Source organism: Pagrus pagrus (genome assembly GCF_965226575.1).
Source record: "Pagrus pagrus genome assembly, chromosome: 16".
Classification (NCBI taxonomy): Eukaryota; Metazoa; Chordata; class Actinopteri; order Spariformes; family Sparidae; genus Pagrus; species Pagrus pagrus.
This window is the reverse complement of record NC_140200.1, coordinates 13533286-13550540: the sequence shown is the minus strand read 5'-3', so window position 1 is coordinate 13550540 and position 17255 is coordinate 13533286. Positions and strand designations below refer to the sequence as shown.

The following is a 17255-nucleotide window of genomic DNA, read 5'->3' as shown; positions in this document are numbered from 1 at the left end:
CATGAGTGTTTCTGTTTGGCATGACTCTGTAGTGTCGCTGAGCTAAGTGTCTTTGTTTGTGTGTGACATACACACTTGCTTGGGGAGTTGGTGACGTGGATAAACATCCTGTTATGAGTCTTGGGATGTTCACCACTGAGAAGTGTGAACTCAACAGCCTGGAAAAAAACAAAAATGATCATCACTTTTATCAAGATCCTGCGAGCAATTTTTAGACATGCGCCTGCATATTAAAGTTTCAGTATTAATGAGGTGACAGACAATAAACCCACAACAAATGACTGTACAGCTATAAAACTAAGCCTACTAAAAAAACAATACACAGGCTGACTGTAAAAGATTCAGTATGACTTTTACCAACCATAAAATTGTGGCGGAAGGCCAGACACGCTGTATCTTTCTGTGCAGTGGTGTTCTGCGATCCTCAGATTACAACTTAAAAAGGGTGTCGGGTGGCGTATTGTTCAAAGTGGCCATCAAAATGATGAGACAACTTTCAGAGCGTGCATCTTCAATGGCGGTGACACACTCCTGATCAGGTCGCAGCGCGCCTACCACCTGCTGTGGAGCTACGGCAGAGCGGAAGAAGAGAGTCACAACGGGAATAAATAAAAAACAAAAAAAAAATCTGTTAAAGGTGCACTACGTAGTTTTTTAATCAGAAGAGAAAGAGCTTCATGACTGAATTTTATGTCTAAAAAATAAACGAAATAAACAAACTCTCTGTTTTCATGACTGAATAAACAAACTGAGTTTAAAGGGCAACACAGTTTCATACTGTTTTACTTCGCTTGTGTATATGTGGCGGACCCTGCCACCTTTATAGCTTCAAACAGTGTTCTGGGGACCTTATTTTCCTCTGAGAACAGCTTGTTCATTCAGTGATGGGAAAAAATACTTCTGAGTTTGTATCATTACCTCATCAATATTGTAAATATTCAAATTCTGAGTTTGAATTTAATCTCCAAAACTACATAGTGCTCCTTTAACAGAGTCTGCAGACTTGGTGATCGATGAGCATCTAATCTATCAGTAGGAAATCAGTCAGATTCCCCTCCAGTGAAACATTCTGGCGTTTGTGATGTGGTCAGAGCTGGAGAGGAGGTAAGGTAACCAGGAGGGTGGAGGGGAGGAGGAGAGCTGTGTACAGTACCACAGCGGACCGGACGGCTTGTAAACCGATGCCCCTTTAACACCGCGCGGTGACGTCATCGTTTTTGACGGGGGGCAGGCAGCGGGAGAAGAAGGCAGCGGATGTACCCAGGGTGAAGGATGCCCAGGATAATGTCACCGCTTTATTCGCTCTCCCGCCGATCCCTATCATGATAAACGCTGTCGGGGCGGTCGCCCGCAGGATGCCGTCCGCGGCCCGGCGGAGCGGATGCTGGATCGCGTGCTGCCAGGCGGTGCTGCTCGGCGTGTCGGCGCTGGTGATCGTGGCCGAACGGACCGCTCGTAAGTGGGCATAGCATCCTCCGCGCTGGCGGGGTGCTAGTTTCCTGGTGTGGGGCTGAGAGTGGCTGTGTAAACAGGGCAGGAGGGTGTTGTATCTTGAGTGAGGTGTTTTTCGTCGGCTGTGATGAATGAAGCACGCTGTTGCTCAGCCATGATGCTCCGCGCTGGAGCTCTCCCAGCAGCAGGTCACACACACTATTCAGATGGTGTGATGCTGTAGCACAGCGTTACTGCTGAACTGGCAATCCGAGCTATGTTATTCTTTTCTTTTAACATAGGCTTTGGTTAGCACAGCTGGGTTGCCCAAACTGGGCCCCCCAGGACCCCCAGAGGTCATTGAGCAGGGTCACAGAGCCCAACATGATTACATTTACCAACAGCAATAGGAATCAGCTTTTATTTATTTATTTAATTTTTGTTTTTTTGCACCCATCCTCAAAAAACAGATATTATTATAGTTATTACTTATTATAGTGTTTCGATGAATGCACATCTGGAGGCTGAATCGAACACAGTGTGCAGCGCTCCCAGGTGAGATGATTCCCTGACTAAGCAGATCAATGTGGCAAGGGCAGGACAGAGACGAGGTGACTGGATGTGCACAAAGTGTGACTTTGCCTTCAGCAGGTATATCATTCCCAGAAGATCAAAATACTGTGCTGCTGCTGCTGCATGGGCTCCTCGCTGGAGTCAGACTGTCACAGAAAAATGAGGCGTTGGTCAAACTGATCAATATTTCTGGTCCTTAATAAGTCGTTACTTCCACAGTGCAAGAGGACTCGTGTAACTAAAGACAGATAATTGCAGGCCGTGTTAAAGCCAGGAGTCAGACTCCTCTTGGTGGAGCTTGTGTCATCTCATTAGAGCAGCTTCCTCTTAAATTAACGGACAATCCACTTGAGCGAGGTGCTCTTTAATTTTCTCAAGGACTCTGCCGGCCTCTGCAGCTCTCGGCTCACACACATGCTGGGTTTTATGTCCTCTTTTTCCTTCATGACCTGCATGACTACATGATAATCAGACTGTACTCTAATGATACGAATTCTCTACTGAAAAACAAACACACAATACTTACACCATCTGTTTGTGTGTGTGTGTGTTAGTGTTCTACTGTATAGGGTTTTACCTTTGGAATGAGGAGACGCAGTGGGCGGGCCTCACTCTCGGCCTCTTTCTACCGGGGACGGCAGTTCAACTGCTCAGTATGAAATGGTACTATGATGACGGTGATGACAGGCGATGCTACCTCTCTGTCATACACATACTGCACTTGGGCATCTTCAAAAGGTGAGATCTTTGCAACTGCTGATATTATATTACAACATATTGCATCGTGTGAATATATAAAGGAATGCAGAAAGATTTCTATTAATATGAATCTGTCATTGAAACCTTCGCCAGGAGGTTACTGTGCATCACCTCTCTGGTATTTGTCTCTGGCTCCCTCTTCTGGTAGGTTATGGGACTGCATGAGGTCTGTGCTGCGCAGGCAGGACTCGGTGGCTGAGCTCGGAGCTGCTGTCATGCAGCAGGCAGATGCTGCTGCTCTCTGGCTGCTGGAGGCCCTCGTCCTCACGCTGCCTCAGAGCCTGCTGCAGGCGTATGTCGTGGTGTCCACGGATGTGGGCATCATGTCCCCAGGTACACTGATCTGAGCACATATCTTGTTTTTGGCATGTCAGTGTAAAGACAGTATCTGAATAAGAGGTAATCCTTTTGTTTTTACCCTCAGTGGCCTATTGCTGTGGCCTGTGTGTGCTGTCAATTTCCTGGGCCCTGGTGCTGTACAGTAGAGCCTGCTGTCTGATACGACCGGGCCACCTGGCCATGCCTCCGGCAGCCCTGCTGTGCCAGCTGGTGTGGAGGGCGGGCATGCTGGGTGCAAGGGTGACTTGCCTCATGTTCTTTGCCAGGGTGTTTAACTGGTGGGTCTGTGGAGTGGCAGGTGAGCAGCAGCTCCGTATGTGCTTTTGAGTAGCTTATACTTCAGTCTGATGGTTAATTATTGTGGTACAGTAAGATCTAAATGATTAACCCAGGCATTTCAATGTTTCTTGTGACTTGTGATTTATAAGTAATAAAAACATCAGATTTGTATTCATTTACTTAAGTTAATGAGTGAGCATGTCCTCCTAATCCAGTCTTTTTCGGTTGCTTCTCTGCATCAACATGATACACTGCATATACATCCCCATACTGCGCTTTTAGTCTATTTTTACGTTGACCTCCAGGTTTCCACTGGCTCACAGCCTCCTTCTGGCTGGTATCACAGCAACCGGACATCTGCACTGGACCCTGGTGTTGGCGTGCCTTTAATGGCATAATGGGGCTCGTCCATGTCTTCCTCTTCCTCAACGTCAAAGACGGACCCTCGCGCTTCCGCATGGCCAGTTTTTATGCAGTAAGACTTTTGTGCTTGATTCTGATGCCTGTTTTCCATATGCCGTTTTGTATTCCATGTGCAGCACTGGCCCATCCACTTACACACACAGATGTACACACACAGGCAGATACTTTGCATCGTCATCCTCACCTCTGCGTCCTCAGCTCACAGTGACGTAAAGCTGTCTGTAGATGACTGATGGTGTGACCTTCTCCCCTCCTTCAGTTCATGCTCGTAGAGAACGCCACTCTGCTGCTGGCCGCCTCCGACTTCCTTAGCGAAGCGTCATGGGACAGCATGACCCTTCCCACCACTGTGCTGTGTAGCTTTCTCCTCGGTGAGTCACTCTCTCTATCTGCGCTCCCCTCACCTGTTTTGGAGCAAATATGTCTTCAGTGGTTTTATGTGCAATGATTATAATTAGACTAGTGTCAAAATATCTGATAGCTTATGTCATATCTGAGTAATATCAGCCTAATGGTGATTCAAATGGGTTAAAAGTAATTCCAAGCAGGAAGTCGAACAGACTGTGTTACTTATATATGTGTTACTAAGTGTTACTATTATATTAATATACTCATTTTAATTACAGTTTAACAAAACTGGCACTGACATGTCCAATCTTCATAGTCAAATGTGTCTTAATAAAGCCATATAAAGATGCTAGATCCCTCACTCATGTTCACAACAGTCAACTGTTGCATGATATTTTATTGGACGATGTTTAACCTTGTAGATTAAATTATGATACATTTTGACTGTTTTCGGAGTCTTTACTAACTTTTAGATTAGTCGACTAATCTAAGTTTAAATTTCCTTTTAAAATTAGTAATTAGGAACATCCCTAATTCTAATTAGCTCAAAAAAGATGCCTTTAGTGCTTCTCTGCTTAAAGGTGCAATATGTAATATGTATCTTATTCTAGTTTAAATCATTCAAAAATGAATGAAAATTGTAAACACAATGCAAAAAAAAAACAGTTTTGACATTATGTCAAAGATGTCTGCAGAGATAAACAGCTAGCACTGACCTCCAATTCTGGGAAGAATCAACTCATTGGACTGCTAGCTGCATGGCTAACTTAAACTAGCTAACATCAGCTGCAGTTAATGATTACTCTGGTGATATGCTGCCACCTATTTGTTTGGAGTATGAATTAGACATGTGGCCAGTTCTTACATATTGCGTGAAAGTGAAAATTACTGATACTTTACATCCTAACAAGATCTTAGAAGCAATATATTTATATGCATGATATTCAGCTACTTCAGTCAGCTCTGCATTGTGATTTGGACTGTATATAGTAGAGCATGTAGAGGATTTTTTCTGTATTGAATGTTTGACTTTTACGTAAAATATATATTAAAGTTACATATTGGATGTACAATAAACTAGTAGGAATTTATTTAAATTAAGATTAGACCCACAACAAGACATGAAAAACACACTACAACTAAATAATATTATCTTCTGGTGCCTTTATCAACTACCTGAATTCTTAAGTATTTTTCACTCGATCATTTCTGGTGAATTGTGGAAGAAATATTGCTAGTAACAAGTGTAATAAAACATACTGAATATACAAAAATAAATGTATTCCTGTTCCTGCTTCACAGGCGGTACCTCTCTTGTCCTATACTACCGGTTCCTCCACCCCAAATCAACCGAGATCTCCCAGGGTACGAACCACAACCACATGGGCAGCACATGCATAGAACGAGGGGAGTCCTCCTTCTCTCTCGGGGACAAAAGCCTGCCAGCTCCCGCCATTCAAAACCATGGCAGCTTCTCACTCTCAGGTGTGGCTGGCTCTCTGCTGGAGCATCCAGGAACCTGCGGGGTCCGGCCTAACAGCTCCTGCCCTTGCTACCACCACCACTGGCTCCTGATCCGGCTGGCTCTGAAAACAGGAGACCTGGGGAAGATAAACAGAGCATATGGGGCCGGCGGAGCAGCGGCAATACTGGACATGGAGGAGTACAACCAAGAGTTTAAGAGTAACGAGGGCATGACCATCACAGCGGGAGGCAGCTGCGAGGGCGTCTCCACCTCTGAGTCTCAGGGGAAAGGCCTTGCACCTCTCTCGGACTGCAAAGACGAGTTCCAGAGCGTGAGCGAACCCACGTCGACCGACCAACCTGAAGAAGAGGATGACAGTCTGGAGATGGAGAGCCCGATGGAGTCACCTGCATCAGATTTCAAACGTAGCTCACCAGAGGGCAAGTCTGTGTTTGGAGACAGTCCAGAGCCGTACTTCTGCCCCACAGAGTCAAGTTCAACCTTATATTTCAGCGCTGATCCTCAATCTCCCAGCAGTGCCAGTAACCCCCGTTTGGACCGGGACATTGGGGGTCTGGAAATGGGAGTACGCCTCAACTCAATCCCCAGCGATCCTGCACTTCACAGAGATGTTCGTGGGCTCATGGGCCGGGTTGGGCCACGCTGTACCTCCACTCCTAAATTGGACTCCGGAGTGCTGGACTCCCCGTCAAGTGTCCCTCATCTCACAGGTCCCAGGAGGCAGCTCATAATGTCCCGAAGAGATGAGGACGACAACTTCTAGCTTTCTCAAGACAGAATCAGGGAGGGAGCAGCGGCTACGTCTCCAACATTAAAGGAGGAGTACACCAGCTTTTTTGAAAGGCTGCTTTTTCATCTGCTCAGTGCTGCAGAAATTTCACCTCTAAATGTCTATATATTTAGTACACTGTGGGGTATAGTATATGCAACAAATCTGAGATACTGCTAAGCTAGCCTTCTCAAATCATAAGCTGTTTTCCAAAAGCATTGCTTTGCCCAAATGCTTGAAAAAACACAGGTGAAACCTTCAGTTTTATCACGAAAGAATATAATTAAAGAGCTAGTTAGCCACAGAGCTCAGACACACATTCTACCTGACATCCAATCATTTTTTTTTTTATTCTTTTGGCAGCCTCAAGAATCATACTGTGCAAAAAAGTGAAGACTGGTTCTGCCAGATTATAATGACATATTAAAGAAGTAGCCATGAGTTGTATCAAAACATCATAATATGCAGCTGTTTAATGATCACGCACAACCGCTGATCTCTATATTACATACTGAAACCGCTGCTATTCATGTTAAAAACTGCCAGCAGTTATGAGAATAGAGAAATGATGCCGAAACCTAAATGGGGCAGGAGTGTGTGACCTCTGAGGCTTTACCAACTCAGCATAAGCCTGAGCTTTGTTGGCTTTTTAAAAGCACAAGTATCTTCTGTATCATACATCTATTGCTGTGATTCTTTTGTTATTCCCGTGAAAAAAAAAAAGAAATCCCTTATCCCCTGAGAGAAGAATATACTGTATTTTTTGTATAATCATGTCAACTGGCATTGCTTTGAGCAGGCAAACTGTGTTTGATGTTTTAACTTTAGTTACATGTTGACCATGTAATTGCTAAAATTGACATTATGTTGGAGGGGGAAAAAAAATCATGTCTCAGGCACCAACTTTAAAAAGCTTTCAAATGTTTTATCGTGTAACAAAAAGGGGGAAAAAAAGATGCTTATGGGGTACTTGTTGTGACTTTTTTATGTGCTCTTGATTGCTATTTCTAGGGGGACAAATGCATTTTTTGCTCATCACTGTTCTGTAAAAGGGATGAGATCCACTAACAAAGCAGTGAAATGATGCTGGGTTTTTTCTCTTGCACCCAGGTGACTGCCTATATGATACTTTGAACTGTGAAGTGCAAAGGCCACTGGTGGCTTTAAATAAGCAATAAATAGCCTACATATTGGGGTGACTGGAACGCAAGTGTTTGTTATTATTTGCTCAATATATATTTATTTTTATTTTATGCTATCAAAGTGAGTGTTCGTGGAGAATTTGAAAAAACGTGGTTTACACACGCCACACTGAACCCGACTGTGTAAATGGCCTCGAAGAAAGGTATTTATGGCACTCGCCCTTTAAGAAGTCGCGCATGCGCACGTCAGTGAGAAAGTTAACTCCTGAACTTCGTAGTCAGAAAAATTCTGATTTATAAAATAGCAGGGAAAACAGCATTGAGCTGACATGGCATTTCGCCGAAGAAACAAGAGTTACCCTTTCTTCAGCCAGGAGTTCTTAATTCAAAACCACGCAGACATCGTGTTCAGTCTGGTGATTTTCATTCTGATTGGATTGATGTTTGAGGTGAGATGAACTCAGATTCTCTTTTTCTTCCCCTCCTCGTCTCTCTCAGCTGTTTTAAGATGGCAAAAGCCTGCTTGCACCCTCTAAAGATGTAACTCGGTGCTAAAGTTGAATCGTGTTTCGCTTATCTTCTTGCTTTGTGGGAGCGTTTGGCTGCATTTGTAGCTTTTCTGCCAGCAGTTTTTTGTGTGTGTGTGTGTGTGGATATATATGGTGGCTGCCTGCTGCAGTTTTCATAAGTTTTGTGAACAATGAATGTCGCTCTGTTCGCAGTCAAAGTAGCAACTTATGATTTAAAACTGTCCCGGAGAGCTGCAGCAGGGTACAAACTCTGCCTTTACGACGTTTGTTGCTAGTTTAGCTATTTAAATAGAAAGTTTTCGATGTCTTGCTCTGCATACTTTAATTCAAAGGGGGGTTTTCTTGACACAGAATGCAACTTAAGACTCATACACACGTTAAGCTACTCCACAACAACACAATGAAACATATTTGTGTCCTAAAATTCACATTTTACCCTCTTGACAATGTCTTGTTCCAGTTTCCAGTCCGCTTCAACGTTTGAGTCCAAGATTTGTCAGTGACCACAGAGAGCACGGTTAATGCAGGAAGTGAAGCGGTTTAAGAATTCAAATTAAAAGCGTAGCTATGGCTTCGAACTGGCTCCAGCACACGTCGGACGCGGAGGGGGTTTTATTTTGAAAAGCGCAGACGGAAGCCGCGTGACTTTCCGTCGCTAGCTTGCCAGTTGAAGTTAACTGCCACGTCTCAATCTTTGTGCCTTTGCTGCTGGCTGCCGTCGGCTCAGCTGAACTGTGGACTGCTGTGACCTGAAGGGATTTCACCACTGACATCCAGCCACTGAATTAATAAGCTGTCTCATTAGTTGATGGCTGCTGTTGCGTGTGCACAGACTCTCTGGCCGCCGCTTCAGCATTTAGCAAAGTTTCAATCCGGAACCCTGGTTGTGGTCACACAGCTGGCCGAGTAAAAACTAAGTAGGGGATTTCCTTCATATTTCTAGTTTCGGGAGGAAAAAAAAAAAAAGAAAAGATAGAGTAGGCTTCATCAGTGCTGTTAACTGGTCATGAATTTGACATGTGGCGTTGACAGGCTACCTATGGTCTCGGTGCGCAAGGAATGACTGGTGACTGGATGCACTGTGGTGCCCAAACTGGGGCCAGGGGACCATCAGGGTCCCTGGAGAGGTCTCAGTGAGGGTGACTTCAGCTGTTATACATCATATCTGCTAGGATGGGATTGCTTGAGGCAAAGTGTTTGCAAGATCTTATCCTGTCCTCCAAGGGGTTGAACATACACTTCTCAAAATGAGTTAGGGATACTGATTTATATTTCTATTCTGTGACATATTTTTATTTGAATATTTTTGGTCCCCCAAAACAATGCAACACACTTAATTGGACTATTATTGTATATCCATGGACACGCATCTACTGTATGCACCAATATCCCTAACTCATTTTGCATAGTGTAAATGAGGAGACACACATGGATAAACCAGATTAGAGAGATATTTGAGGCACGCAATGTTAAATTTAGGCCATTTGATCTTTGTGGTGTTGAAACCTTTAGTTGGTTCATATATTAATCAACAATTTTGGCAAATTTAATAGGTTGAATAATTAATCAAACAAAAGCATTTTCTGGTTCAAGCTTCTCAAGTGGAAGAATAAGCTCCTGTTTATGTTGTTGTATATTGAATATCTTTATTGTTTTTACTGTTGGGCGGCCAACATGAGCAATTTCATCACATTTCCTTGAAATTTTGCTGAGAATACATGATTAAAGGTGCAACATGTAAGAATTTTGGTTGAAAACATTGAAAAAATCGCTAAAATTATCAACAGAGTGTGAAGAAAAAACTGTTTTAACATTATGACATCCATATATCATGTTGCAAAGCATGCTTAGCATGCTAAGGAGCTAGCCCTGGCCCATCCAGGCCTAAAGCAGTGTAAACACCAAAACTTGGTGGCTGATTCTTATTTTTCAAACAAAAATATAAAACATTTGTGGTTTTTAGCTTCTTAAATGTGAGGATTTGCTGCTTTTCTTTGTTATGTATGAAACTTTGACCAACAATCAGGGTAGTATAAAGCGTCTTTTCTCGTTCTCTAATAATCAATAATAATCACCATTTGATTGTCACACTGTAATGAGGAGTTGCAGCTCGGCTAGATATTGCTTCGTTAAAGGCGGCCACGCGCCAAAAAAGGTCGAAAAGAAACTGTTCTAGCGTGTGTCTCTGTGGGGATGCTTGACATAAAATAATTTGGGAAGCTGTGTCGGGTCGATACAAGCCTTGTCATGCTGCACAGATTCTTTTGCAGCACTACTTAAGGAATTCATCTCCCAGCAGGCAATTATGATGCCGCAGGGGAGGATTGACTGACAACATGATAAACAACATTATGTATTCTGAAAAGCTGGCATCCTCGCTCGCTCTCTGTCCCCCTACACACACACACACACACACACACACACACACACACACACACACACACACACACACCTGTCACAGACCTCTTCAAGCTGCACTCACACACTGAAATATGTCGCTAATTACCATCTCGTTTAATTTTCCAGGCAACAGCCAAGACGGCCATACTGTTCATTCAGCCTCAGTACAATGTCACCACACTATCAGCAGGTATGCAGCACAGCTCATTAATACTCATCTGAATTCAGTTCATGACCTATCTACAGTTTGTACATGTCAGTTTCACTTCTGCTGCCGCTCTTCCTGCACATTGCATCATTATATTACTGAATTCAGAGTGCTGTGTTCCAGGATGTTTATCACACCTACTGATTGTATGCTGTGTGTGTGTTTGACTCCTCCTATGTGTGCTTAGAGGGAGAGGTGACATTTTACCATTACGGATGGAAGGACTCCGCCACCATCCTCTTCTATTTCTTCATCGCCATCATCCTCCATGCAGTGGTGCAGGAGTATCTTCTGGATGTAAGTGCCCACTGTGGCATTGGTCAACCACAAAGGTCCTTCTATACTCCTGAATGTGGTCTATGGCTGCAATGAGTAAACAGTCAAATGAGGGTAACGCGTTGTTTTATCAGACCATAATTTCCCAGGAAAATATCATGTAGTAATTGTAAAATTAAATATCCATTCATTATTAATTTACAATTGTAAACTTTATTCTCCATATCTGTTAAATGGTATTTTACTGTCTTTATGACAAATTACTACTTTCTTGACTTGCAGTTTCTTTTAAATTGACAAACATCACGTGTAATTCATGGCACATTTCAAATGGTATCAAAGAGTTTGTTTCTTGCCTTTGACCACAGTATACATTTTCCACACCAGAGGTGAGACTCTCTCTGCACCAGTTAATTGAAATTGAATTAGAATTGAAACTGCGAGTAAAGAAATTCAAGACTGTCTTTATTATTTCCTATATTTTCAACCAAACTACTTATTTCTAACCTTTTGGAAATTACTCAGAAATTACTGACGCATAAATTGTTACCAAAATACGTTTTTAGCTAAATTAAAGGCGCAATAACTGATTCTTGTTGAGACTCAACAATCAGCCATCTTTCACCAGAAGACCCACCAACCCCGAATCTCGTATATTAACCCTTTAATACTGTCAGGTGCATATACAGGCAATATTACGTCAATAATAAAAAAGAAATATTTTTTTCCAGCCAGGTCAGGAACCTGAGACAAACATAAAATATCCATCATGTCTTATGTTGTCAACTGATTCCTCAGTAACAAAAAGACTTTACTATTTATGATCTGTTCAAGTGTATGAACATATGAACAAACATACTTCATCCAGTTGCACTTTGTGGGGCTCAAAAAGACATTTTTAAACAGAAGAGTTTGAAACACAGCACTATGAAAACACAAGAGCAGCATGGTGAGTGTTCCTCAGTAGGACAGAGTTGTGGAGACAGGAAGAGAGAGTAGTTTTTAATCCATCTAAAAGCATGAGCACTTGTGTCATTGTTTAGAAATAGGCCAGCGGGCAGGACTGATGTTTTATTTTAGCACCGTCACCACGGTTTCCAAAGTGTCTTCTTGAAAGGAATACTTCTTCAGAGGAAGGTTTTCAGCAGCAGCTATAAATAGGACCTGCTGTCTTTTCTCGTCCTAGTTATTTGTATTACTGTTACACTTCCTTGTGCATGACAAAGACAGAGATGACATGTCACCCAATTCGACTGCGTCCTGGCCGCATTCACATGATCTTCTGTATTGTTCTCGTTGCAGAAAGTGAACCGGCGACTCCACCTCTCCAAGAGCAAGAACACCAAGTTTAATGAGTCGGGTCAACTGTGTGTGTTTCACTTGGTGTCGAGTGTGTGGAGTTTTTACATCCTCATAACAGTGAGTGAGATGTTTATCGTGTTTTAATCACACTTAACTCGGTAACAACCTCCTACTTAAGGAAATGTCACATATATTTTTAAATCGTGTCACACACTAATGAACGGCGGTGTAAAGTGCCTTCTTCTTGTTTCCTTCTCACAGGAGGGATATATCCTGCATCCCAGCAGCCTTTGGGAGAACTATCCACATGTACACCTCAGGTATGACTGCTGTGAAACTAACTCTGTTAGTGACATATGTTTACATACATAAAATGTGACAAAGTTTGAGAGCTGGGTGGTTTGGCTAGAAGAATACTGCAGTATCCAAAGACACTCTTAATGGTAGGGCTGCTGCTACAGTTTAATTTTAAGACCCCCAACATTTCCCCAAGCTGCAGTTTGTTTTAGCTCTACCATTTACCGTACCTTAAACACATCTACACTTTGCTCTGTGTTGACAGAAATCTTAGGCGCTGTTGAGCTCAGTGTTTTTGAGGACATTACATAATTAGTCTACCCCAGGGCTGGATTTGACTGCGAGGAACCATTGGGATTAAAAATTAAGTGTGTGCCCCAATTCAGACCCCCAGCCCTCAAGTTAGCATGATTTCAATTTGATGAAATCAGGCCTTCCACGGGTCCTTGAAAGTTTGTGAATCTGAGGTGATAAATCAAGGCCTTCACAGTGTTTGAAAATAGGCATGAATAGTTATGTTTCATTGACTGTGCATGAATTTAACCCCAAATTTCCTGGGGAGGTCACTGGGGAAACGATTATAGATGATACTTCCGGTGTTTGGCGGAGCTAGTGTAAGTAAGTGTCATAATAATAACAACTGACGCAGCCTCAGCACTTTCAAGGCATTAGAAGCGTTAGCTAAGTGGGCTAAGAAATAATAACAGTGTTAGTAGTATAGTAGTAGTAGTAAAATAATATATACAAAAACAAGTATACAAAGTAGTTGCCACACAGTAAATCTCTGGGCTTTGGGACTCCCACTTGTTTGCTTTGGCAGGTCGGTCATCCATCTTTGGTCCACCGCCTGTAGCTTATCATCATTTCCTTACATGTGCAGTTCTAAACAGCCTTCTGTGTAAACGTGGCACACACAGCCAGAACCTGAACAAGCACTCCAACCAGCTGTGTTAACATGAATTATAGAGTTTAGTGAGGTTTTTCAGCTGGCTGATTTCAGAAACATTTATGTAAATGTGAAACATGGTTTCCTCTTGCCGTTGAGAGGATTTAAAATAACCCATTTAACGCAGTTCGACACGGAGACATTTTTGCTTCGTTGCTTGGCTCCGTCTACGTTTAACCAGGTTTTCCAAAGGTTTATTTTTTGAACGGTTGCATCGTCATGAGACACAAACAAAACTGTGAATGTATCACTGTGGCAGCAGTGTAAATTGCTCTCTCTCTCTGGTCCAGGTTTCAAGTGAAGTTTTTCTACCTCACTCAGCTGGCTTACTGGCTCCACGCCTTGCCAGAGCTCTACTTCCAGAAAGTACGCAAGGTCAGTAAGAAGGCCCTGGGAACGGGAGGAGTACTAGATAAGCTGAGTGTATTTGTGTCAGCTCACGTATATTCTGCTTTTACAGTATTTCCCATTAGACAAAGAGTGAGAAAGAGCAAAAGAACTCCAGGATTGAGAAGTACCTTTGCAAATAAAGGCTGTTTTTGTTTTTTTCAGGAGGAGATTTCTCGTCAGCTCCAGTACATCTGTCTGTATCTGCTGCACATCTCTGCAGCATATTTGTTAAAGTAAGCATCCAGCGGAGTGGAGCTGCAAATTCAAAGGCTTGTCAAAGAAAAAATGCACTCTGAGGTTTAAGTTTGAAACTCCTCCCTCTTGTTTCTTGTGTAGTATGAGCCGTGTGGGTCTGGTACTCCTCTTTCTGCAGTATGTGTCCGAGCTGGGCTTCCACATCGCCAGACTCTTTTACTTCACTGACGAGAACCATCAGAAAATGTAAGTAACCTCACTGGGTTTTTAATTGTTCATCTCAGCACCTTTTTTTATTGACCCCATTTTTCACTGCGTGTCGTCCTTCAGGTTTGACATGTGGGCGGTCAGCTTTGTGTTTACACGGATGGCCACTCTGACCCTGATGTTCCTGGCTGTTGGGTTTGGTTTGGCTCGTGCAGAGAACCAGGGGCTGGACTTGGAGATGGGCAACTTCAACACTGTACTGATAAGGTGATGACCTATGTCCGACATCCGTGGATAATGATTCATATTGTGTATTACTTTTTACAGCCACGGTAACAACTGTGTGGTCAAAACACACTTAGCGCCCATAAAAGTGTTGACTTTTAAACGTTTTATTGTTTTACAACATAGATTCGCAGTAGATGTAAGCAGGGATTTTGACACCAATTGACAGGAAATGGTCCAACCAGACCAAACTAAACTGTGATCCCCTTGTTGTAAATGTCAGGTCCATTTTCCCCAAACACACAATAACACTAATCTTCTTACCTTTGTGCCCCTCCAGGATGACTGTTCTACTGCTGGTATGTTTGACCCAATCTTGGCTACTCTGGAAGTTTATCCGCTTCCAGCTGAGGCGCTGGAGGGAGTTCAGACACGAACAGGCCGTACGCAAGAAGGCTGCCACCAAACAAGCCCTACGGCCGCTGAAGAGAGACTCACGTGAGTGTAAACGCCAGCTCAGACACGTCTCGCACTTACGTCACCGGGAAACAATGGTTGTCAGGAATGTGACTTCATTCCTTTATAAAATGCAAGATTTGTCCCGTCTCTCCCCCATCATTCCCTGCTTTTGCTAGCAGCCTGGCTACTATCCAGAGCAAAACAACAAGCACAAGTCCCCAAGTTTGACCTAGAAGTTTGATCTCAGTGCTATGAAACGGCGTAAAAGTCCCAGTTGAAGAGGCAGGTTTTGTTACTTACCGATCTAGTTAAAGGGAAACCGGTTTTGAACCGTCTCATGTCCTGGTGATAAGGTAGAACACATCAGACAGGGAACAGACTTTGACAAAACACCGGAGTGTTCTCCATTGCCTGTACCTCGGCCTCTGTCGGTCTCCCTCTTCACCTTCTTTGCCTCCTCCTATCAGTGAAGCTGTTTTTCCTTTGCAGTGTAGAGTTTCCACAGTTAGTCTAGTTGTTCTATCGTAGCCTGAGGATAGCAACCAGGGAAAACAATGCCTCTTCATGTTTCGGTTGTGCAATAATAATAAAGGTAAAATCCAGCCTGGTTGCAGACAGAATAGCATAGTGAAGGCAAGGTTTATAGGGAACCAATCTTATGTGGATAGTGTCATTATTCTACAGCCATTGCATGTGCGATCAGTATTTACTTCAGAATTGTAAATTAAAGCAAAAAAAATAGTCTATTACCAGTTTAAATAGCCTGCGATCGTCAGAGGAAGCAAATTAAGAAGCTGCTTTGTGATATTTTGCATACTAAGCCGTCGTGTCATCCATCTTTATATACAGTCAAAGGCGCATCTACTGACTTCTCACCTCTTCTCTTTGTAGTTGGCCACCATGAAAACGGAGTTCTTAAAGCTGAGAACGGAGCCTCTCCTCGGACCAAAAAACTCAAGTCCCCCTAAGACAGCACGCTGACGGCCCTGAACAAGTGGCCTTAGCCCTGGCTAAGGTTTCTCATCCCCACAACAGGGAAGCTGGCGGCCGCTGGCCAACAAGCCTCTTGTTGAGTATGTCCTGAGACGTTCCAGGGACTCGGTCACCTACAGACTTAGGCTTGAATGCTGGAAAACGAAACCCCTCGAGCCCAACAGACATTTACTCCTCTCATCATATCAGTATTTTTTTATACAGCCACGCAGCCTGCTATCCCACCCTAAGGAGCACCATTGTATGCAGAATGATTAAAATGTAAAGTGAACGCAGTATGCAGCACACGTTACTGTGTCTGTCAGTGTTGATGCATATCCTCATACGTAAGTACTGTATTGGTTGTAGTGTTGTCTCATGTCACAGCTGTTTTCAGCTCTTCCCATTGAGCCGGCTTTGCTTGTTTCTCGTCTGGTCCGTTTGAGCAGAAAATGTTACTGATGATATGGTTTGATATGAGCTTACTGTATGCTGGCCTCAACATGATCCCTTCACTGCGTCGGGGAAGGGACCAGTAGAGTGGTCACCTGAGCTCCTCCCAACGGTTTATGTCTGTTTAAAATCCTACATTCGTCACTGGTCACTTAACAGATAAGCATCAAGTATGTATGTTGGATATTACCGCATGCCATTCCATGTTTTTTTTTTCTTTTAATTGTTTTGTTGATTACTTTATTAAATAATGCAATTTTCTGAAGTAGATTGTGGGACTTAATTGTGAAGTATTCTACATTTTCTGCTTTTATTTTCTACACATGGCTCATCAAAACAACAAATTGCGACGTTTGCAATTGGTCAAGAGGGACACATTTTTCTACATTTCCAGTGTTCTTCCACACCAAATGTTTACCACAACAATTATGTTCAACCCTGATTCCAAAAACGTGAGGACACTATGTAAAACATAAATTGAATACAGAATGCAATCATTTGCAAATAAACCGTGATAAGCGACATCGGTTTTACAAACTGTTCCTGAGCCACATAGTTATATCCTTTATACAGTCATGTGTTTCACAAAGTGGTGAACGACTGAGCCTTTTTGAGGACGCCACTTTAATACACAATCATGATACTATCACCTGTTACGAATGAACCGGTTGATCTGTTTTAAGAGCAAACCCACAACTATATCAGACTTTTGTTGCCCCTGTCCTGACTTGAAATGTGTTGCTGGCATGACATTCAGAATCAGCATTTTTTTTTTTTTTTACAAAAATCAAGTTATTAACATTAAATAAAGTAAAATGAGGTGATACATTAAATATATTATCTCAT

At 42.9% G+C, this 17255-nt stretch overlaps 2 protein-coding genes and 1 long non-coding RNA gene across 4 annotated transcripts; 2 read left to right on the top strand and 1 right to left on the bottom strand.

Annotated features, from left to right (window-relative positions):
- Nucleotides 1–71: 71 nt before the first annotated feature.
- LOC311271958 lies at nucleotides 72–4073 on the bottom strand. The gene is made up of 3 exons (XR_014624503.1): nucleotides 3989–4073; nucleotides 362–569; nucleotides 72–158 (listed from the first exon to the last, which is right to left on the bottom strand). It is a non-coding gene; the product is annotated as an uncharacterized lncRNA (long non-coding RNA).
- On the top strand, nucleotides 1017–7612 carry xkr5a (XK related 5a). Of its 2 annotated transcripts, none has more exons than XM_084377976.1 (7): nucleotides 1017–1104; nucleotides 2559–2742; nucleotides 2912–3096; nucleotides 3188–3400; nucleotides 3687–3856; nucleotides 4064–4175; nucleotides 5455–7612. In XM_084377976.1, exons 2-7 carry the CDS (start codon nucleotides 2660–2662, stop codon nucleotides 6399–6401), a joined length of 1710 nt encoding a protein of 569 aa, XP_084234102.1. In that variant the 5' UTR covers nucleotides 1017–1104; nucleotides 2559–2659; the 3' UTR covers nucleotides 6402–7612. The 2 variants fall into 2 exon arrangements, with proteins under 2 accessions (XP_084234102.1, XP_084234101.1); XM_084377975.1 differs by lacking the exon at nucleotides 1017–1104 and adding an exon at nucleotides 1211–1455.
- Nucleotides 7613–7806: 194 nt separating this feature from the next.
- Nucleotides 7807–17179, top strand: tram2 (translocation associated membrane protein 2). The gene is made up of 11 exons (XM_084377978.1): nucleotides 7807–7998; nucleotides 10606–10669; nucleotides 10875–10984; nucleotides 12266–12382; nucleotides 12527–12585; nucleotides 13799–13883; nucleotides 14061–14131; nucleotides 14235–14339; nucleotides 14424–14567; nucleotides 14866–15023; nucleotides 15876–17179. The coding sequence occupies exons 1-11, from the start codon at nucleotides 7879–7881 to the stop codon at nucleotides 15950–15952; spliced, it is 1110 nt and encodes a 369-aa protein (XP_084234104.1). The 5' UTR covers nucleotides 7807–7878; the 3' UTR covers nucleotides 15953–17179.
- Nucleotides 17180–17255: the final 76 nt, after the last annotated feature.

Excerpts from the sequence above, each read along its gene's own strand:
- xkr5a (XM_084377975.1), top strand. The coding sequence starts at position 1,323 with ATGATAAACGCTGTCGGGGCGGTCGCCCGCAGGATGCCGTCCGCGGCC. Across the intron at positions 2,743-2,911 it reads CACTTGGGCATCTTCAAAAG|GTTATGGGACTGCATGAGGT; the intron begins GTGAGATCTTTG and ends CTCTTCTGGTAG. Across the intron at positions 3,097-3,187 it reads TGTGGGCATCATGTCCCCAG|TGGCCTATTGCTGTGGCCTG; the intron begins GTACACTGATCT and ends TTTTACCCTCAG.
- tram2 (XM_084377978.1), top strand. The coding sequence starts at position 7,879 with ATGGCATTTCGCCGAAGAAACAAGAGTTACCCTTTCTTCAGCCAGGAG. Across the intron at positions 12,383-12,526 it reads GTTTTTACATCCTCATAACA|GAGGGATATATCCTGCATCC; the intron begins GTGAGTGAGATG and ends TCCTTCTCACAG. Across the intron at positions 13,884-14,060 it reads ACTTCCAGAAAGTACGCAAG|GAGGAGATTTCTCGTCAGCT; the intron begins GTCAGTAAGAAG and ends TGTTTTTTTCAG.